This window comes from Hemitrygon akajei, chromosome 5 (genome assembly GCF_048418815.1).
Source record: "Hemitrygon akajei chromosome 5, sHemAka1.3, whole genome shotgun sequence".
Lineage (NCBI taxonomy): Eukaryota > Metazoa > Chordata > Chondrichthyes > Myliobatiformes > Dasyatidae > Hemitrygon > Hemitrygon akajei.
The window spans coordinates 39723571-39746848 of NC_133128.1; the positions used below are offsets into that span (position 1 = coordinate 39723571).

General features: G+C 40.5%; 1 protein-coding gene across 1 annotated transcript; it reads right to left on the reverse strand.

Moving 5' to 3' along the window:
- Nucleotides 1-2177: 2177 nt before the first annotated feature.
- Nucleotides 2178-19413, reverse strand: LOC140727295 (immunoglobulin kappa light chain-like). The gene is made up of 6 exons (XM_073044556.1): nucleotides 19347-19413; nucleotides 13854-13925; nucleotides 10636-11001; nucleotides 8374-8679; nucleotides 6637-6738; nucleotides 2178-4753 (listed from the first exon to the last, which is right to left on the reverse strand). The coding sequence occupies exons 2-6, from the start codon at nucleotides 13909-13911 to the stop codon at nucleotides 4686-4688; spliced, it is 900 nt and encodes a 299-aa protein (XP_072900657.1). The 5' UTR covers nucleotides 13912-13925; nucleotides 19347-19413; the 3' UTR covers nucleotides 2178-4685.
- Between the last annotated feature and the right edge of the window lie 3865 nt (nucleotides 19414-23278).

Genomic DNA, 23278 nt, shown 5'->3' on the forward strand with positions numbered 1-23278 from the left:
TGATCAGCCTTGTTGCTTGGGGAAAGTAACTGTTTTTGAGTCTGATTATCCTGGTGTGGGTGTGACATAGCCCCCTTCCCCAAAGGGAGAAGAACAAATAGACCACGCACAGGGAGTGTGGGATTCTTCATGATGTTACTGACCCTTTCCAACACCTTTCTGTATACGCTGTACAGTCTGTCCTTGATGCTGAGTAGGCTGGTGCTGATGATGATGGGTTGGGCAGTTTTGACTACCCATTGTAAAGCCTTCCTATCCAGTGCAGAGCAGTTACAGTACCAAACAGAGATGTAGCTGGTCAGGATGCTCTTTGCTGCGCATTTGTAGATGGTGAGAGTATGGATGTGCGAACTCCAGCTTTCTTCTGCCTGTTCAGAAAGTAGAGGCATTGATGAGCTTTCTTGACTGTAGGATTTGTCCTGGGACCAGGAGAGGTTTAGTGTGATGTACGCACCTAGGAATTGAAATTGCTTGCAGTTTAAAAGGGTGTGTGGATGGTATGAGTTCTCCTGAAGACAGTGACCATTGCCTTAGCCTTGTTGACATTGACAACAAGGTTATTTATGTGGCAACAGACCTCAAGTTCTGCCACCTACTCTCTGTAGGCTGCCTCATCGTTGGTGGTGATGAATCCCACCTCTGTTGTGTCATCAGCAATGTGTTTGCTCAGGTGTTTGGCCATGCAGTCATGTGTGAGCAGTGGGATCAGCACAGACTTGTGTTGAGGAAAATGGGGATGGAGGAGTTGCTATGCATCCTGACTATCTGAGGTCTCAAAAGGCCACCTCAGCTCTCATATTTGTTCTCCATCAATCTCAAATGTAACCATCTTACTTGAATCAATTGCTCCTCAGGTTGGTTCAGGTAATTCCTGCTCTGAAATGTGGGCCTGAGAGAGTTGGAGACCAACCACAATAGCATGGAGGACATGCCACACCTTACGGAAAGTGATGTTGGCACTACAGCCCCAAAACCTGTTATATCTGATATTCTATGTTTCTGACATTGATGGACAAATAGAAACAGTAAAATTGAAAAGAATTTTAAAATACTTAATTAAAATACTAATAAATTTTAAAAATCAAAATGTTTTTTTCACTAAGTAACTTACCTCCCCTTTCCTAATAAAATCGCAGAGATGTACGGGACAGAAATAGCCCCTTCAACCCAGTGTGTCCAAGCTGACCTTTTGGCACAAAAATACCAGTCCCAGTTCTACACGAAGCCTCAGTCTTCTGCCTTGCCTATTCAAGTACTTAAGTTAATGCCTTTTCAACATACCAACTGAAATCAACAGACTTATGGGATCTGAATGATGATTTGCCCAGCATAATGCCAGGAATCCCAGCCAGACTGGCCTCCATGTGAAGCCTAGCAACAGATCTGATGTGACTCTTCGACTTCCATATTTGAAGGTAAAAGTCTGGATTTTAACAGCCACTCAAACATCTGAGGGCAAAAGGTCGGTTATCTGTAACTTCCTGCACAGTTGCAAGGCTGCCTGTCGTTAGCTTCATAAAGAGCATCTCTTATCCTCTACACTTTGCAGATTGCAAGATACTTTTCTGGAAATTAACAAGTCATAGTAACTTGCTTTCCCTGTCAAAGCAAGTCAGTTCTGAAGGAGGTTCTCCACGTGTTGGAGTCTGAATTGTAGGTTTGCATCCTTCAGCTTTCCGTTTTCACACTCTTTAATTACTCTCCTCTTTTTAACCAGCCAACTCTATAAATAGTAGAATCACATCAACAGCTTGGGTCAGAGTTATCTCCTTTGTCTTGTCCATTCCTCCCTGGCCCTCTTTGCAACTTAAAGCTAACTTGTCTTCTCAGTCTCGCAATTCTGCCAAAACAATTTCAACAGTGAAACTGCTTTGCTTTCACCAGATTATGCCAGAAGAGCTGAGTGTTTGCAGTATTCTCCATTTTAATTCAGATTTCCGGCAAAAAAACACACACACACACACACACACACACACACACTATTCTCAGTTTTCTGAATATCTCTTAATACATTGTGAAACGGCCTTGAAATCAGTTAATTGATTATTAATACCTTAACAATCCAAGCAAAAGTTGTTTTTGTACACAAAAAGTCAATATACACTGTAACATTATTAATCGTACCTTTTATTTAACATTTGCATTCTAAGTCAAGCAGTAGTTTTCATGCTGCTGTACCTCACAGACCCTACAAATGATTTGATCAGTGGGGACTCATCTACACTGGGTGCTACAATTTGGATTGTGGCAAGAATTTAGGCTGAGTTACCTCAGATCTTGTTAAGTGAGCTGATTTTGCAAAGGTCCTATATTTAAATGATCCATTAATATTCAACATCTCTAAGTTTATGATCAATCAAAGATGCACTGCAGATGCAGTGCCCACTACTTTATATATTTTTATTTTGCACTACTTATTTAATTTAGCTATTTGATATGTATATACTTACTATAATTCAGTTTTTCTCAATTACTATGTATTGCATTGTACTGCTGCCAAAAAGGTAACACATTTTATGACAAATGCCGGTGTCGTTAAACCTGATTCAGTGTAGGGTAGAAAGGTGCTTCTCTAAACACGATGTAGATCATTTGTACAGCTCTTTTGTATCAAATGGATAGATCAGTAGCACTATGGCAAATTTTTGAACTAATATTCTGAGTCCATAAGGCCATAAGATTTAGGAGCAGAATTAGGCTATTTGGCGCATTGCGTCTGTTCCATTACTTCATCACAGCTGATACAATTTTCCTCCAAGCCCCAGTCTCCTGCCTTCTCCCGGTATCCCTTCATGCCCTGACCAATCATGAAACTATCAACCTCAGCTTTAAATACATAAAGGCTCGGCTTCCACAGCTGCCTCTGGCAAAGAATTCCACAGATTCACCACTCTGGCTAAAGAAATTCCTTCTCGTCTCTGTTCTGAAAGATCGCCCCCTCTATTCTTAAACTTTCCCACTATAGGAAACATTCTCTCCACAGCCACTCTATCAAGGCCTTTCACCATTCGATAGGTTTCAATAAGGTCACCCCTCATTCTTCGGAATTCTACTGAGTACAGGCCTGGAGCCATCAAATACTCTTTATATGACAAGCCATTCAATCATGGTATTGTTTTTGAGAACGTCCTTTGAACCCTCTCCAGTTTCAGCACATCCTTTCTAAGATAAGGTGTCCAAACCTACTCATAATACTCCAAGTGAGGCTTCATCAGTGCAATTATGAAGTCTCAACATTACACTCTTGCTTTTATATTCTAGTCCTCTTAAAATGAATGCCAACATTGCATTCACCTTCCTCACCACAGACTCAATGTGCAAATCAACTTTTGGGGTATCCTGCACCTCAGATTTTTGTTTCTTTTCTCCATTTTGAAAAAAGTCAACCCTTTAATTTCTTCTACCAAAGTGCATGACCATACACTGATTCCATCTAACATTTCTTTACTCATTCTTCTAATATGTCTTAAGTCCTGCTGTAGCCTCTCTACTTCCTCAAACCACCTGTCTTCATAATTGTCTTCAAACTTTGCAACAAAGCAATTAATTCCATGATCCAAATCATTTACATAATAATGTAAAAAGAATCAATCCCAACACAGACCCTTCTGGAACACCACTAGTTACAGGCAGCCAGTCAGAAAAGGCTCCCTTTATTCCCACTCTTTGCCTACTGCCAATCAGCCACTGCTTTATCCATGCCAGAATCTTTTCTGTAATACCATGGGCTCATAGTTTGTTAAACAGCCTCGTGTGGCATCTTGTCAAAGGCCTACTGAAAATCCAAGTACACAACATAAACTGATGCTCCTTTGTCTATCATGCTTGTTATTTCTTCAAAGAATTCCAAAAGATTTTCCTATGCTGACTATGATCTATTTTATCATGTACCTCCAAATACCCTGAGACGTCATCCTTAATAATCAACTCCAACATCTTCCCAACTACTGAGGTCAGACTAACTGGCCTATAGTTTCCTTTCTTCCGCCTCTCTCCCTTCTTGTGGAGAGGAGTGACATTTGCAATGTTTCAGTCTTAGGGAACCATTCCAGAATCTAGTGATTCTTGAAAGATCATTACTAGTGCCTCCACTATCTCTTCAGCCAACTCTTTCAGAACTCTGGAGTGTACACCATCTGGTCCAGGTGACTTATCTTCCTTCAGACCTTTCAGTTTCCAAAGAGCCTTCTCTCTAGTTATGGTAACTTCATGCACTTAATGCCCCCTGACACCTGGAATTTCCACCATAATGCTAGTTTCTTCCAAAGTGAAGACTGATGCAAAAGAGTCCTGGACTATTAATCCAAATGGGAAATCAAATCACACTATGGCACTGGGACAATTGAAGTTTTGCTAGTTAAATAAATTTGCGATCAAGGAACTAAGATATTGAAGCTTTAGGTCATTACCTCTCGAACACACAGAACAGCTCATGGTGAATTACAAGAATGAATAATAATCTTAATACAATAGCTATCCAAAAGAATTTTATGTGAAATTTCATCTTTTGATCATAAACAATCTCTTCATCAATAGAAAGATTCCTCAAAGAAATATGGAAAATCATACAGTTCAAAAGGTATTGTAAATTATTCTTATTTTAAATAGGAAACCCAAATGTGTAACTTTATTTCTGAATTAGGCACTTGTGGACCTCAAGGTCAAGTTTCCCAGTGCTTGTTGAACTAATGAATGTTACAGTTGACGTTTGAACACATGGCAGAGGAGAGGTGGTTCAAATTCATTGTTAAGTCTAGAAAAAAGAAAGAAACAATTAGCATATAATGTGGTAAAACTGAAATTCAAGATGGACTTAAAAAGAATCACATAAATAATTTAATTTTGATTATTTTAATTCAATCAGTAGCCCCACAGTCACTTTGGGCAGATGAGGCTTGACAGCCAAGGTTGGCATCTCATCTAGAAGGAAAACTGATCTCACTCGGACCTCTGCTGCCACTCACGGGGAAGGCTTCGGGAGTAAACCCTGAAGGGAAAAGCTGGAGCTGGAGTCCCTAAGGCAGTTCAACGCCGACTGGCAACTCGGGTGCTGCTGCTGGTGCCAAACTGTATCGGCCTCTGCCGTTCCTTTGGGTCTGTCAGATGGGGCGGGGGGGGGGGGGTGGTGGCTTGCCACATGGGCAACAGCTTGTTCTCCATATCGTACTGCCCTGGCTTGCGTATCCCGACAGCTATTATCCATGGTTAACTGACCGCTGGGGACCTCATGAACCTCAATTCAATCCTAACAATTAGCTATCAAATCCAGTAAAGAGCAAACAAATCACTTACATACACTTCTCTTTGAAATGCTAATAGTGCCCAGTGAATCTCCAGCTCTTACTATTTTTATTTAATACAGTCAACGTTTCTCATTTTACTTATAACCTGCCACCTTTTTAAGAGTAGGTTTTGCAGGGTTTCTCACCAACATATTTTTAAATAACATTTATAATTCTTTTTAAGTATCTGTGTGCACTTTATTTAACTCTTGCATACCCTTCAAGTGCCTTTTGGTTCTTTGATCACTGGCATAAACTCAGGGGAATTCTACCTACCGGACGTGGGAGGAAACTGGACCAGCCAGGCCAGCAATGAACCTGGATCTCTGAAGCTGTGAGAGCTCTTCATTGGCAAGTAACCCCTGTATTACAGCCATTCAGGTAACAAAATTCTCCCTCACAGAATTCAAGAAAATAACAACCCAAATATTTGAGATATAGAATAAAGTTCTTTCTCAGAATTTGTGTGAAAAAAGTATATAAATCAACATAACTTATTTTCTCAACCTGCATTTCTTAATGTAGGTGCAGATGACATGGGTTGAGTTGTGGAAAATCATGGCTCATACTGTGGGGACAGACATGGGAATGAGGCAATTGGTGTGCTCTGTCTGGTAAAATCTTCATAGGCTTTTCCTAGATTATTCAGTTTCCTACTGCAATAAAACTCAACCACCAAATTTATCCATTCTATGAGTCATCATTTATACCTTGTATTTGATCACATCTGTTGTTCCAGTTCAGTTTTTAAAGTGTTATTCAGCATGGTTAAGTTTATTAGTATTGGAAAATATGGCCTTGTAGTATTCACTTCACACACACCTTCATTACATCAGTCCTATTGAGTCAGCTGTTGAATTTAAGGTACTGAGAGAACCTTATTTCCTTTGAAACTTAAACAAATATCTTCCCTTAAACAACCAACACTTCCAATACAGTATATAAAAACACAACTAATATATCTGAACTCTGTCTACACTTCTGCCTGCCAGTAAAGCACCCAACATAATCAAACACCCAACCAACCCCGGGCATCCTCTCTCCCCACTCCCATTAGACCCACAAGCCTGAACACACCTACCAAAACCTCAAGGACAGCTTCTATATGATAGCCTCTTGACCTCACAAAACCTTATGACCTAGCACTTCATTGTCTATCTCCACTGCTCTTTCTCTGTAACACTTCATCCTGCACTCTTTTATTGTTTTACCCTGTACTATACGGTACCTCAATGTTCTGTTATAATGAATTGATCTATACGAACAGAATGCAAGGCAAGTTATTCACGGTATCTGGATACATGTGTCAATAATAAAAACAAATTTCCAATTTAAATTAATTGAGAGTACATACTTCCTGTTTTGAAGTACAGAATAAGTCCTGTTATCACAATCAACGTTGCCATAGCTAAGACAGCGATTCTTGCTTCTATTGCGCATGTAATATTCTCATTATCTGTAAAGTTATTGATAAGGCTTTAGATGATTATCCACCGATTAGCAAACATTGATAAATTCATTGTTCCATTATCTGCACGTAGCTTTAAATGAACGATTTATATATACATAAATCTGGCGGCAGAGATTCTGAATATAATTAAGCTTTATTTTATTTCATCAGTAAAGCTTCTGGTTGCAGTTTTTTTTTTGCAACTGTTGAACTTTCATGGGGTTTGAGTTAAAATGCACCGCCTTCTTACTAAGCAGGATCAAAGAGAGTGCTGCTCTGTGCCCTCCGGTCTGAACACTCGGTACTCTGACCGCAGCCGCGGCTGAGCGCTCTGAGACGGGGGAGGGAAACCTTGCGTCAGCCCACAGTGAGTGTGAGCGTTCCCTGCTCCTTACACTGACACGGACCATCTGGGTCCGTTACCTATGCGTGGATCGAGAATGGCAATGCTGGGCAATGATTCCGGACAAAAACGCGCTCGCCCCAAGGGTCCCCCGCGCAGAGGGGGCTCGATCGATTCATGCGGGATCACTTGGCCGCAAGCGCACTCGTCTCGATCCGATACGGTTCACGCCCTGCTACCGTTTCTCTCCGAGTGCTCGTGGGTTTCTGGGAAGATGCCCTCTCCCTCTCTCTCTCTCTCTCCCGTTACTCTGTGCTGGGGGCAAGCTGTCGAGGCCAAACAAAGAGGGAGACAGCAGCATCTAACCGACACTGTAGGTTCTGTCAACACATGATCGGGTATTGCCCGTTCCCATAGCGCTGACCTGCACCGACTCTGCCGGCCAGGGTGCAGTCCTGCACCCCCAGATCTCAGTGCTGATCAGTCTCCCCAGCCTGCCCAGCAGCAGCACTCACAGGCGGGCTCTCCACACCCAACTGCTGGGGACTCGACCATGAAGGCTGGAGGTTCACGCCAGATCCCTACATGGCATCCCACGGCATGTAGCTCATCTCTCCGTACTTTTATTGATGATTCTATCCATGTTCTCGGGAATGCATCCTGAGGAGTGAGAGGCTGGAATACACAATCTGATGTGCAAGAGAATCTCTTGCTGTTTCAAGCAAGTGCTTTCAAGGTCCGTAGCAGCTTCTGGCTCAACGTTAACATTGCCACTTGCACTTACACTGTAAATGGTGTCAGTGGAACGTTGGGGATGGTGCAGGGATCGTGCTTAAAGCACAGAGGGGAGATCTACCTGACATTTTGGTCATAGAATGAGAAAAAATGAGGGATAAAAAAATAGGAATAGATGCAACTGCAAATTGAAATGAATGAATGAAAATAAATATTGTGGGCATAGAGAGGAAAAAAGAATGCTCGTTCCTGTCTGCATCAAACAACAGTGACTTGGTGCTCATGGAAAATGGAGAGGATATTGACCATATAGATTGAGAATCAAAATGCCCTTTTTCCTCTAGCGGGATTCAAGAGGCAGTTCAAATCATATGGGGGAGGGTTGTCCTATAATAGCAGCATGAGGGGCGAGAGAGCGAGACATTTCCATTTACAGGATAGAAGCAGCTTGCCGAAATATTTGTTGCTAGTCACAACTGTTTTCAATCTAAGTCGAAGTTGAGTTTATTGTCATTTGCACCTCCCTGGCGTATTCAATAACAACAATACGACATTATTCTTACCTGTGAGTTGGACAGAAATGTATTGGATAATAGGTTTAGAGAGCCTTGAGTGGTTCACCTGACAGGAATAATTCCCACCATCACTCCAGTCAGGTACAGACAGATTCAGGAAGCTTGCCATGGAGAAGGAGCCGTCACTATTAGAATAGAGGGGCCCATCCTCTGTCCCGTTGGTGATCAGCTGTCCATCCCTAAACCAGGACACTTGAATGCTGCCCGGGTAGAACTCCACCGATGTGCAGTTGAGCTGTACGCCAGCGTTAGGGGCAGGCAGAGGCTCAGCTTTTAGGTAAACCCTTGGGAAAGCTGAAAAACAAATACGAAAATAAATTCAATTGTCCTAACTACCTTGCATTATTTCCCAGTGTTGCTTCGGTGAAGTTTACAAAATGCTTTGCAGTGAGATCATTATTCCAAATCCAACTTCAGAAAAAAAACAGAAAATATTGGAAATGTCCATAAGGTGACTGAGCTGCAGTGAGTGAGTGAGGGATGTCGGGAGAATCAGTTGCTCAAGGGTAAATTGGGTATACTCACCAAGCAGGTTTCTAAAAGCCTCAGATTTATATTCTGTTCCCTGAAGACAGATCTTGCTGGCCAGGATTGCCCGGAGTCTGGCAGCAAGTCATTAGTGATGACAGAACTTCTAGCAACATAATTGATCGATTTGGGCAGGCCTGTCCAGGAAATATTTGACAAACACAGTAGTACAACTCATAAATCCACTGATTGACATGCTAGAGAACCAGTTTCAATCCTGATCTTGGGTGCTGTTTGGGTGTGAAGTTTGCACATTCACTCTGTGAACATATGGATTTCTTCCAGGTGCCTTGGTTTCTTCCCACATTCAAAGCTCATGGTTCTGTACATTAATTAGCTTCTGTAATTTGCCCTAATATCCAGTAGAAGTGGTAGAGGCAGCTTTGGTATTGTCATTTAAAGTAAAATTGGATAGGTATGTGGACAGGAAAGGAATGGAGGGTTATGGGCTGAGTGCAGGTCGGTGGGACTAGCTGAGAGTAAGCGTTCGGCACGGACTAGAAGGGCTGAGATGGCCTGTTTCTGTGCTGTAACTGTTATATGGTTATATAATATATACGTGATAGAATCTGAGGGGAACTGAAGAAAATTTGCAGAGAATAAAAGTGAGATTAATAAAGAATTAGAATAAAGGGTGGGGGTCAGCATTGACTTGATGGGCTGAAGGGCCTGCTTTCCGGCTGTACCTTTCCACAATTTTTTGACTCCTAGCTGGCAAAACCAGCACCTATCTCTGGCTTTTGTTGAGAGCTCCAATCCTCAACATTCAAAAGCAGTTATACAATTATTGAAACAAATAATTTGTCGCAAAACTGTATGCATTATTTTAAATAATACTTTAAACACATAAAGTAATTAAAGCATATAAGTTATGCAACTTGCTTACTTACTTTATTCTTCCCTTCCTTACTTTGCAGTCATGCTGAGTTTCAATAGGTGAGCAGATTCCATAATGTAAGTGCCATGGGATCTCAGCAAGCTTTTACTCTACTATTGAACCCTGTGGGGAGCTGGGCTGCTGGGGGCAGCTGAACAGGTTTATCAGCATTCAGCTAACAAGTTCATGACTCCAGGGACCCTACCCTAAACCTTACAGCAGTTAATGAATGGATGAATAAATAACTGGCAAAACCTTGCAATATGGGCTAATGTAACCAGATGCTTGTCTGTCTATTGTATTATGCAGTGAAAAGTAAGAAATTCATCTGGTATCCAGTTAACATTTGTCCCTCAGCTATGAAAAACTCATTAACTAGCCCTTTATGCATTGTCATTGTGGAATCTTGCTTCAATTAATCTAATTGCTGTGATATCCTATACACAACAGAGATCACACTTCAACAGATGATCCAAAGGATGAGAAGCACAAATGGGCATTTAGACTCACGAGTGGTTCTGATCACAAGCTGACTGAAAGAAAATTGTGGACAGACTTTGACCCTGTGAGAAGTTTGGTGAAGCCAGGCATGAAGATTGCCAAACTGTTACCCCAGTGCATTTGGAGGTTTGACTCTTGTGCTGGTTTCTCTGTACATGAACAACCTACCACCTCTGGGAGACAGGAATATCAGGCAACCGCTTGGCCAAGGAAAAGTGGGGCAATCATAGAGCAAAATGGATGGGGATCAGGAGCAACTACCCGTGCAACAAAGAGGTGCATCAAATCACCTTTCCAGCTTTTGTGTTACCTTGTTCTATGAGCTGCTAATCAGGTAAACTCACCTTCCACTGTTAGGTTGGTGCCTTTTCCTTCTACCCCTTGTACCGGAGGGGGTATTTGAAAAGAAACCCGGCAGAAGTAAATGTCAGAATCACTCAACTGAAGATTGTAGATCGATAATACAAACAAATTTATCGAGGAGTCCAGATTAATGTTGATACGTTGTATACAATGGCATTGAGTATAATTTGTCATATTTCTATTGAAAACATAATTACAAAGCTTCTGTGCAGAGTTATTTCTTCGCCATTCAATCAACAGTTGATCATAGTTTTCATGGCTGTAGGAACAATTTATTTTCACTGTCTGTCCTTTCAGTGCTTTTATCATGAATGGTGTCTGGGAAACCATCACGTTTTGATATTTTCCTTGAGACAGAAATAAACAGAATTAATTTGTGCAGAAAGGCCAGCATTAATAATTTGTGTATTATATATTACTGCATTTCAACCCACAGTGAGTTCATCTTCAGTACAGCTCCTTGTGCTAAGCCATGGCTGCACTTCAGTCCTGGGTCTAAGTGTCCCAGTGGCCTGGCTACAGCAGCCGTACAGCAAGGTGGTGTGGAGCAAGAGTATTTTTATACCAAAGTAAGCTTTATTCATAATAAAAAGTATTTACAAGAATAAATATTGTAATACCTTTTCATTCTTACATTTCTAGTCAATGTGTTGAGTGGTGTTAATTTACATCTTCTTAACGCCAATAGGACAGCTACCACTGATGTGGCCCTTTGGGGTGGAACTATACTACAATAATTGAGCGACTTCCTCACCTGATCTGGGTCCTCCCTGTCCAGCAGTGGAAGAACCCCACACTGTAGCCCTCCCCCACTGTGGAGGCTGCCCCAGGGAGTGTCCCTCAGCGCATACTCCTGCAGCCTGGAGTGTGTCTGCTGGAGGCATCCTCCACTGACATCTCCATGTGCTGGCATATTGACAGGTTTCAGCTAGACCAAAGGAGGTCTTTTGTTGAGTTGCTGATCTTCCAGCAGCACTTGGTGTCGACCAGTGCGTGTGTCCCTGGGAACAGCCCGTAGATTAGAGAGTCCCCTGTCACACAGCCGCCCAGGTTGAACTCTGACTCAGCCCCTTGCATCTTCCTCCATACGCTCTTCACAAACCCACAGTCCGCAAAGAGGCGAGCTTCCTTCTCATCCCCACTAAAGCACACAGTGAGGGTGACGCTCCAGGCATATGGGAAGGGTTTTCCTGGAAGGGACCCTCACTGTCAGCCAGGAAGGGTGCTGGTGCCCGTTGGTGAGGTCTAGCAATGAGGCATTCTGTCAGATGGTCTGAGTCTCTGCTCAGGGAACCACCTCACAGTGTCCAACGAGTACTGCTCCTGCAATGTCTGCAGGGCATTCCATTCTGACTACTGCCTAACTGCCTTGTAGTCAAAGGCATTGGTCTGGAAGAACTTTTCCACAAACAGGTAGTGTAGCAGCATCCAGCTAACTTGGACGTTGCACAGCCACGGGGCCAGACACATTTTTCACTACAATGGGGTCTAATAGAACTTCGACAGGTAGCTCTACTTGGCACCCACATACTTCGATTCCACACGCATCCGGATGCACACACTCAAAAAGTGGTGTGAGGGCAGCATTGGGTATGTTTTTGCTCCATTGTCCATCAATGTGTGTTTCATGACCTGTCTGATTGGCTCCATCTTGGATCCCCAGGTGATTTCCAAGATGGAGAAGTGGTGGACAGGCCACTCCTGCAAGATTGAGAGCACCTCACACATGGTGACCAGATTCTTCCCCATTATTGAGAGGGAGAGTCCTCCCCACACTCTCAATTTCTGTTTTACCTTTCCAATCCACGTCCAGCCAATTCTTCACCAGATCTCAGGCTTCACCCTGAGGACCACTGTGACTTCTTGTTGGAAGACTGCTGCTCTTAAATTTATTGAACTATTTTTACATGTCCCTGAGCAGAGGTAGGGTAACTGGCCTTGTCGTTCAGAGAGTTAATGTTTCAACAGTTATAATGCTTTTCAGTGAGATATCGGTCAGATGGAAAGTTGGGCAGAGCACCCGCAGATGGAATTTAATCTTTGGGAAGTCAATTAGGGATAGGACATACACTGTCGAGCAATTGGTCGGTCTCTAAGAAACATGTCTCTGAGATATACAGAGAGACCTTGGTCCAAGTCTTTAGTTCCTTGAAAGTGGCAACACAGGTTGATAGGTCTTGAAGGAAGTACATGGCATGCTTGTACAGAAACAAAGGGCTGGGAGGTTATATAGCATCTTTACAAAATACCGCTTAAGCCATATTGGGAGTAGTGCTGCCAATCTTTTGAAAGGATTTGATTGCATTGGGGAGGGTTTAGAGGAGACTCACCAGGATGCACCCTGGACTGGAGGACGTTAGTTCGAGGAGAGACTGGATACAATGGGTTTATTTTACCAGGAGCAAAAGAGGCTGGGGGTGGTGAGGACAGAGGGTGGCCTGATAAAAGAATAAAAAGATCATGAAAAGCACAGACAGGGTAGGCAATCAGATTTTTTCCCTTTTGTAAGGGTGTCAAAAACCATATGTCATTGTTTTAAGGTGAAAGTTAGAGGGATTAATAGAATTTGAGAGGGAAGTTGTTCATATGGAGAGTGGTTGATATCTGAAACATGCTCATAAAGGAGGTAGTGGAATCACATATATTTACTATAAGATACATTCACAATGAAAGTTGAATAAGAAAAGCATAGAAGGATACAGTTCTAATGCAGGCAAATGGGATTAGTGTGGATAGACACAAAGACCAGCATGGACAGGATGGGCAGAAGGGCCTGTTTATGTGTTTCTTTTCTCTTTGAAATAGACTCTATGAAATGTTACTGACCTTAAGTTGTTTTTGACAGACAGACAGACATACTTTATTGATCCCGAGGGAAATTGGGTTTCGTTACAGCCACACCAACCAAGAATAGTGAAGAAATATAGCAATATAAAACCATAAATAATTAAATAATAAGTTAATCTCCCTCCACTCCTGTTATCTGACCTGTTGAGAATTGTTATCACCCCACCTGCTTAAATTCGGCATACTGACTAAAGTTTCCAAAGGAGTATCAGTTGAATGTTTCAGGTGGAGCTTCCACTTCAACGGAAGGCTTAAAGGAGTCAGTTTTAAAACATTTATTCACAGCATCCAAAATTCTGCACAGAGGAACCAGCTGATATGAAATTAAATAAGACATTGTGGGCTCCCTTACCTTCACTGAGAAGGGAATGTAGTAAAATAAGAAGCAATTGCTTTCCCAGTGGAGACATTACTGATGAGTTTTCTAAACAAAATAGAAAAGGAAACAATAAAAACACGGAATTTAAGTTACGTAATTACAGTGAAGATTGCCTGGGTGTATCTCAATTACCTAACACATTTTCACCTTTAAAGCAGTGGATTGATTAATTCAGATGATAGGAGACACTGTGACATAATACTGGAATCACAACCCAATTATTTGTTAGATGCTATAACATGATGTTAAATAGTCATTTATTTGAATTGTAAATGGCAAATAAGTCATGGGACAAAGTATCTCCTGTTTATTTTGCTTCTCACACCAAACACCTTTCCCCAGCCATAAGACATGGGAACAGGATTAGGCAATTTGGCTCATTAAGTCTTATCTGCCATTCAATCATGGCTGATTTATTTTCCCTCTTAGCACATGTCAGCATGTTTTTTCTTAGATAACAGATCCAAAAATGCTCGCAACACTCCAAATGTGAACTGGCCAAATGCTTGTGAACTCAGCATTACATCTGTTGCTCTTAGTGGCCCCATCAAGAGAAGAGGAAGGACATGAATAAAAGATGTAAATGTATAAACACATGTACTTTTTGGAATCATAAAAATTCATAAAGTCCTTAAAAATTCTACAAATGTGTAAAAGATAAGCAAAGTTAAAGATAGGTTCTGTACAGTTAGAGAGGGAGAATTCAAAATGGCAAAAATAGAAATGTTAGAGCATTACTTTTTTGTCTTTTTAGAAGGATATACAAATAACTTACTAGAAATGTTAGTAAATGATTAACTCGATGAAAAGAAGGAATTAACAAAAATGATATAAGTAAAATGAGTGCTGAAAAGATAACAGGTAAAAATCATCAGTAAATTCCGATCACCAATATTCTGCATCCCAGAAATGAACGAATTAACTATGGGAATAGTAGGTGCAATGGTTGTCACCCTCCAAAATTCTAGAAATTAAGCAATGGTTCCTGTAGATTGGAGGGTAACAAATGGAACCCAACTATTTAAAGAGAAAATGAGAAACTAAAGCACATTACCCTTTCATCAGATGTAGAGAAATTTCTGGACTCTATAAAAGATGTGAGAGTGCAACACTTCAAAAAAAAAATCTGTAAGCAAAGTCAACATGGATCAATGAATGGGTATCACATTTAGTAAATAAACTATCCTTTCTGAGGATGTACTTGTAGAAGAGATAAAGAGAAACCAGGAGAACTGGTGTATTTGGATTTTAATAAAATCCCGTGAAGTGTTTAGTGATCCAAATAACAGTGTGTGGGGTTGGGTTTATATTCAAGATTCAAGACTGTTTATTGTTATTCTTCAGTACACGAGTGTAGTGGAGAATAAATGATTGTTACTCTGAACCTGATGCACCTTGAAGAAACACAGTAAGCATGAAACACACAATACATATAAAGATAAAGCAAAATCCTGTAAAACACCATGTACAAGTTACTGTATACAGACATGGATTCAAAATTGAAAGACAGATAAAAATAGAGAGTAGGAACAAATGAGATATTTTCTGGGCATCCAGTGTTGACCACTTGGATCAGGGCATGAATTCCAGCTTTCCATAACATGGATCAATACTTGTCATAGACGGAATGGAGTTTTGTCAGGTCAGTTCCTGAGATGGCATCAGTGCCTTCTGAAGACAGATTGAGTTGACTAGGTCTGTATTTGTTGGAGTTAGAATAAAGAGTGAGAGTAATTGAGATGTACAAAATCCTTGCAGGTCTCAACACACTAGAACCAGAGGACACAGTATCAGAAAATGGGCTGAAATGAGAAGAAATTCTTTCACATGTTGGATGGTGGGCCTTTAGGAATGAGCAATGAATTTACTAAGCATGTTTAAGAAGAAGGTAGTCAGATAACTAGACATTAAAAGCGTTAAAGGGTAAGAGGAATATGGAAATGAGATAGGGGAACAACCACGATCTCGAATGACCTACTCCTGCTCCTAAAATTTTATGTTTCTTTATTGTACTGTCAGAGAACACGTGAAGTTGAGATCATAACTTTCATGTATTTCACCCTATTAATACTTAATGATCTTGGTGTAATGAATTAAGCTTTATTCAACAATGAAGGAATAATCGCAAGTATCAGCAAATTCCCAAATCTCCCAAGCCAAAAGTTCATCACACAAATTACACATGCATGTGCAGAGTGGTACAACACAAACTAAATGTAAGACCTGATCCTGTATTAAAGGCTGATTTGCTATGTTCCTACTCCATGACTGCGATGACATGGGAGATGATTTTGCCACTCTGCCCTAGACCATGGGTGGAACTGGATTTGTCATTTGAAAGTGTCTTTTTCTAACCAAACAGTTCAGTGAAAATTATTCAACCGAACTCTGAAGGAATCCAATTAGCTATGCAGACAGCAGAACAAATCAGGCATAGAACTGGGTCAAATTTAAATGTATACTACTATTTTCTAATTCAGAGTTCTAAAATGGAATGAGTTTATCCGGTTCACTAATTTATTACACGCTATCATTCAGTAAAGACAGTAAAGGTGCTTTGTCACTCGAGGCAAGCAATGAGATTAGCTGGTATTTGTCGATGCATAAAATTATCAATGAAATAACTTTCAAATGAAGGTCTTTTGTTGGCAATACTGTAATATGGTGGAAGAATGCTTTGATTTATCCAGGTCACCGGGCAAAAGTGATGGATTTCTGCAGTATGACTCACCAGTAGGAAGAAGCTGCCATATTTATCTTAAGGGATGTAAAAAGAAGCGTACATTAAGCAGTTATTTTAAAAATGACAAATTTTGATTTGGAAGATGATGGCACACTTGAAAAAATGGTTTTGAACAGGCTTTGGGAAATTACAATGGAGTTTCACTGAGGAGAAGTCAATGAAGAGGAAGCAGCACTATTTTAGTTTCATTAGACCAAGTCAAGTTCACAAAAATCTTAGGGAAGCTGAGGGAAAATAGCCAGCTTTGAATCATTGCGAAAGGCAACAAGATTGACTTGATGTTATAAAACACTTAGCAGGTCAGGTTGTGCCTGTGGAAAAGAGAAAAAGAGTTATAATTTTGGGTCAAAGACCTTTCATCAGAACTCAGACCTAACACACTGATGTTATAAGATATTATTAATCATGATTAAAGTACTTTATTAATATACAGAGGTTTATTGATCTAATGATGTGATTTTGAAGCGCACCATGGCAGCAGGAGTGGCATGCAGTAAATGCTTGCTTTATCAGTTGTGTTCATATCCTCTTGGTGAATAAAATATGGGAATGTATAATTAATTATTTTAAATGTAATTCCTCACTATTTAACATCCTACTTTAGGAAGCGTCAGCATTTAGTACAAACTAATCTAATGGATTAGTTAATGGACTGAAATGAATAGGAAACAGGACTGATAGATTTAATTCAACAGGAAAAACATACAAAATATTTTTGAAACCACTACCTCTAAGGTTAACACGAATTTAAAGTAATCTCTACAGCAAAACTGCACCACCTCACTATATTTATGAATGTAGTGGTTATAATATGTTTAGCAAAAGTACTGATTAACAGCATATTGGATACAAACTGCAAAAGAGTCTATTTTATATTTAATATCCAATGCATATAATTTTTTAGAGTGTGTGCATATGTATTACCAGCAGATTCCCTGACCATCCCCACTAACCAACCAGAAGATACACTTATTTGTAACAAAGGAACATTTATGCTTTCTGAAACTATAATTTGCATAACTAATTAAATAAATTCCATGTTTGAATTATATTCTGGGATGAATACCAAATATTTTGGATTGGTCGATGATTACATTCACTATAAATGTGTTACTATTTTATATCCATTTCTTTATGATATATACTTGGATTTCAATTCCTTATCACTTTTTACTATTAAAATTGTAAGATGGTAGACAAGAGAAAGTAGCGGAGTTTAATACTATTATTTTTATTTAGTGATTCTAAGATAGGATAACTGCTGTGGAATTTGGAAATAAACACCAAAACTTTTGAAGTTCTCCTAAAAAATAATTTTGAATCAAACAACAAATAACTAAATTTGTATTGAGTCCAAAAGAGCCTCTTTGGCTTTGTCAAGTTAAACATAACTGATGCATGAATTTTGGAACATGGCATGGTGTTACATTTCACAATATAACATCAGCTGACAGGCACAGCTCTGGACAAAAGTATGGTGATAATAGCCAGGCTTTTGAGAAAACCAGAGGAACATTGAGTTTAATGATTATCATTAGAGGATACTATGATGAGTAAATTTGAAAAATAATACACAAAAAATAACATTTTAAAATGTCCGGGAGATTAATATTTCAGTTAGTTAATGATAGTTTCATTTGAAAACATATTTTGAGTTGCTGAATGTTTATAAATAATATAAAATTGCACAATTGATAGCAATGAATATTTGGTTGTAAATGTTTATGTTCTGTTCTGCAGTCTAATTGGTTAACAGTTCCTCATAATGAAAGAAGAAATGGGATTTTTCTGCCATAGACATGAAATGGCACAGTTCATTTTTAAATGTTGACAAAGAATATAGTACAACATGTATCCCTAAAATTAGTTTATAATTAATGTTTAATTTATGTTTTCTTGTGAATATTGTGTATCTAATGCTTTGTGCCTGTGATGCTGCTGCAAGTAAGATTTTCATTGCACCTGTGCAGACACATACTTCGGCATATGACAATGAACTTGACTTTGTCTTTAAATGCAGATCACCTAAACCAAGTATTATTTGTCAAGCACTAGTTAGGAGTATTTATTTGGTTGAAGAAATTTCTTTGCCCAAAATGAAGGTAATGAAAAAAAATACAAAATAAAAAAACTATATTTTTAAAACTAAATTTATCTATCAAGCTTTATAAAATCTGTTAATAATATTCCTGAAGATTAATCATATCAGAAATATTATCGCAAATGTGACATATTACGTAATTTCAACAATTATATATTTCCAATATTTCTTTGTTACAGAAACAAGCCTCAACTAAATTCAAATCAAGCTCTGATTTACTGCTTCTCATAATATTCAAACACAACTTGGTTTAATACCTTACATACACTTTAACCCGTAAGGAAAATGCACCATTAAAAGAAACAACATTGACATGGGAAGTAACTGAAAGAGAATAAATAAAAGTCAAAAATCCTCTCCATCTTTCCAAATACGAGTAAAAATTCATCACAATCCTTATAGAATTCTGCTCAGAATGGAAAGTATCTGGAATACTGCTAACATCAGTAGTGAAACTGCAGCCACTGTTAGTTCTACCCCTGGATCTGTTTGCCAGTTAGAATCATACCCTGGATAGGTTTCATTGTGTGATGCTCCCTAATTGCAATTAACTCTCAATAGTGAGAGTTTAGTATACACAGTAATTATATGTTTGTAAAGGATAATGAAATAAAGTACTTACATGAAATTGAGGACAAATATGTGTCTGCTACTGAATGAGAGAGTAACTCACTGTGGCTAGTGTCAGCACTTCCTTTTTTGGAAGAACACAATTACACCTGATATGCATCCTCTATTTAGGGGAATTTCTACCCACGCAATAATTTGAATTAAAATTTATTTCAACACTAAAATGAATACTAAATTTTGTTGTGCATAATGACATTATACAGTATATGTGCAAACTCTCATAGGTGCGTTGCCACTGAATGAAGCGGTAATGCAGTTTTCTGTGGGATAACCCCCCCGTGGTGTGTGGCCCTGGGGTAAAGGCTCAATGTTTAACTACAAAGGGTGCATTGATCTGATTCCCCAGATTTTTCATTTGTAGCTAGTTTCAAAGTCTTTTGCAATAATATCATACTCAATTCACAAGTGTTTGCGTGCTGTTGTTTGAGGAAAAACATCCTGCCTAAACCTGAATATTTCCTCACTCATTTCTCTGAAGATTCATCCTTTGGCTTGGGTGTACTGTAGAATTCCTTGAGTTGATTCAGAAATTGCTGGACTGAACTCTATAAGCTTTAGCTTCCTGAGCCACTCATTATCCAGTTTTCATCTGTAAAGAGTTAATTTTTAATCTATAATGATATTTCTTCACAATCAGTCCATGAAGGGTTCATAATGTTTTTCATGCTGTCTCCCTCTGATTACAGGTGAAAATATTCATTGGATCTTTCCTCCTGAAATACACCATTTGTATCTCTCAAACCTCTTACATATTCTGTTATCTTATCCATGCAAAAATTTGTGGATATTTTACCCTCAATTAAGCCCTATTTAACTTTCTAAATGATGCAAAATTGTTGGATTTTCCAATGTGGATGTACTCAGCTTGGACTCTTTTTCTAAAAACATATACATGAAGTTGATTTCCTCTATTAGCTTCTTCATAGCAGAAAGATATGTCTCAGTGTTTAGATCTTAATCACATACATCGTAACTAGAAATGGATATAATCTTGAATAATTATCGTTCAATGCTTTCACTTATCTTAAGCATTTACAATTCCTCCTGTTTATAACGGCCATGTTGGGGCTAACACAATTTGCTGGTGTGACTTGCTGCTGACAAAATAGAAGATTTGTTATTGAGTATTCTTCTTCCAATTCATCTATCTTATTTTCATATTTATTCCACCTACTTTACTACACCTCAGCATCCTTTGGATTATTAAGTGTTTTCTTCAGAACACACTGATACCACACAGGTAGAAGGAGTAACGTTGAAGAGAGAGATAGATGGAATGTGAGTAGATACTTGTCATGGACATGAAATGAGATTGCAGCAGAAATGGATGTCCTTGACTTTGCAATTATCTTGCTCCTCTGCATTTTAGGTTTCCAGCAGTCTCACATTCTCACGCGAAACCAGCACAAGCCCTCTCTGTCCAATTCACCAGCTTCCTGGCAGTCCTTCCTTCGACACCCCCTCTGCAACACAGCCACTGACAGATGTTGATTGGGGTCTGGGATGATCAGCACGCAAATGGCCTGTGCACTGAACATCAGAGAGCACTTTTAGTCCACTGTTAGGCTTGGTAGTGAGTCCAAGTTGCACACAATGTCCAGTCTAGAAAGCTGCCTACTACGCCGGAATCCAGCAGAGCCTCCTATGCACGAACAGCCATCAGAAAGTGGAAGAGGACGGAGAGAGTAGGTTGGGCTGTGGTGCTGGAACGAGAAGAAGACCCCTCATCTCTACCTGGTGGTGCCATTGTCCCAGATGCAAGGAGCATTTGATGACTGGGTGATCGGCAACTCTGCAGTGAAGTGCAGAAGCTGTTTCTCCACCAATACTTACTCCCCAGGTGGGCGGAGGGAGGGGGCGCAAGGTTCAAGGAAGCTCTCCCTAACTGCACAGGCTCTGAAGGTGTTGCTGATGAGGGTTTCTAGCAGTGGTCTGGAGGGTCATTCCATTACATGCGTGTCAGCACTGAGAGCTGGAGCCGGAGACTTTCAGTGAACACGAGGAAATCTGCAGATGCTGGAAATTCAAACAACACACACAAAATGCTGGTGGAACGCAGCAGGCCAGGCAGCATCTATAGGGAGAAGCACTGTCGACGTTTCGGGCCGAGACCCTTCATCAGGACTAACTGAATGGAAAGATAGTAAGAGATTTGAAAGTAGTGGGGGGAGGGGGAAATGCAAAATGATAGGAGAAGACCGGAGGGGGTGGGATGAAGCTAAGAGCTGGAAAGGTGATTGGCGAAAGTGATACAGAGCTGGAGAAGGGAAAGGATTATGGGACGGAAGGCCTTGGGAGAAAGAAAGGGGGAGGGGGGAGCACCAGAGGGTTGTTTGGAGGAACAACACCTTATATACCGGCTGGGTAGCCTCCAACCTGATGGCATGAACATTGCCTTCTCTAATTTCCATTAATGCCCCTCCTCCCCTTTTTACCCCATCCCTGACATACTTAGTTGTTTGTTTTTTTTTCTCTCTCTCTGCCCATCACTCTGCCTGTTCTCCATCTCCTTCTGGTGCTCTCCCCCCCCCCCCCACCCCCACTTTCTTTCTCCCGAGGCCTCCCGTCCCATAATTCTTTCCCTTCTCCAGCTCTGTATCACTTTCACCAATCACCTTTCCAGCTCTTAGCTTCATCCCACCCCCTCCGGTCTTCTCCTATCATTTCACATTTCCCCCTCCACCCACTACTTTCAAATCTCTTAGTATCTTTCCCTTCAGTTAGTCCTGACGAAGGATCTCGGCCCGAAACGTCGACAGTGCTTCACCTTATAGATGCTGCCTGGCCTGCTGTGTTCCACCAGCATTTTGTGTGACTTTCAGTGAAGTTGGCCACCTCCCGGGTAGACAGCTCATCTTTCAAACACTCCCAGAGGCTGTGATGTAAGGGGCCAGCAACACGTACACATTCAGCCGGAGAATCCTGAATTGCACAGTGCAATCCAACACAGAGCGTGAGCCTCGATTCTGTGAAGTATCCGATTCACTGCCTCCCTTCCACTTCTCAGATCATTGAAAACCTGGTGCATCTCAGCGGTGAAATCTATGTGTTTATTGCAAATGGAGGTTCTATTGTCGCAGTCAGTGACAGCCCAGGTCAGAGGTCAGCCAGTCAAGAGAGATATGGCAAAGGCAATCTTGACTCAGACTGTAGAATACAGAGATGGCTGCGGTTCAGACTGGGCCAGGAAGTTACAGCATCGGGGTGGGGATCCTTGAAGCATTTGTCCTCCAGAATCCGGGACCCCGAGGGAAGAGGTTGACTGGCTGTAAAAGATGGTGAGTTGGTTGAGAGCGGTGAACGGATATGCAATGGTTTTCTGCTGCCTATGAGACTGAGGCTATGGGCCTACTCCGGCTGCTCCGCGATTCAGTCTATGCTCTCAACTTGGTTTGCAATGCTGCCACTTGCTTTTATTGTTTGCATAATTTGAACATTTCCCTCGTTCTCTGCACATTGTGTGTTGGTCTTTTTCTCTACTGGGTTCTTTCAGGTTTTTTGGCTTTATGGCTGCCTTTAAGCCAACAAATCTCATGGTTGTACAATTTATACATTGATGATAAATGTACTTTGAACGTTGATGTACTTGTGTCAGTGGACAATTTCCTTTAGGCAAGAAAACTTTGCTAGATCAATTTATGCTTCACCCATCTTGTCAAGAAGTGTAGAGGAAGATTGACCCAATGCAAAGTAGTGGAGACAATTTAGCAGTGAGTGATCCCATTAATAATAAACCTCAAAATAACAAGCCTGGGGTGGGGATAGCACACAACAAGAGAGAACAGATACTTAACATGAAAAAGCAACAAGTGGCTGGCTGGTTCAATGGGTGAATAAGGACTGTGGATGAGAGTTGGGTTTAAATAGGCTGCAGGTGATGAGTTGAACATGAGTGGCAGGTGATTCCTCTTAGCTGAGTGAAGA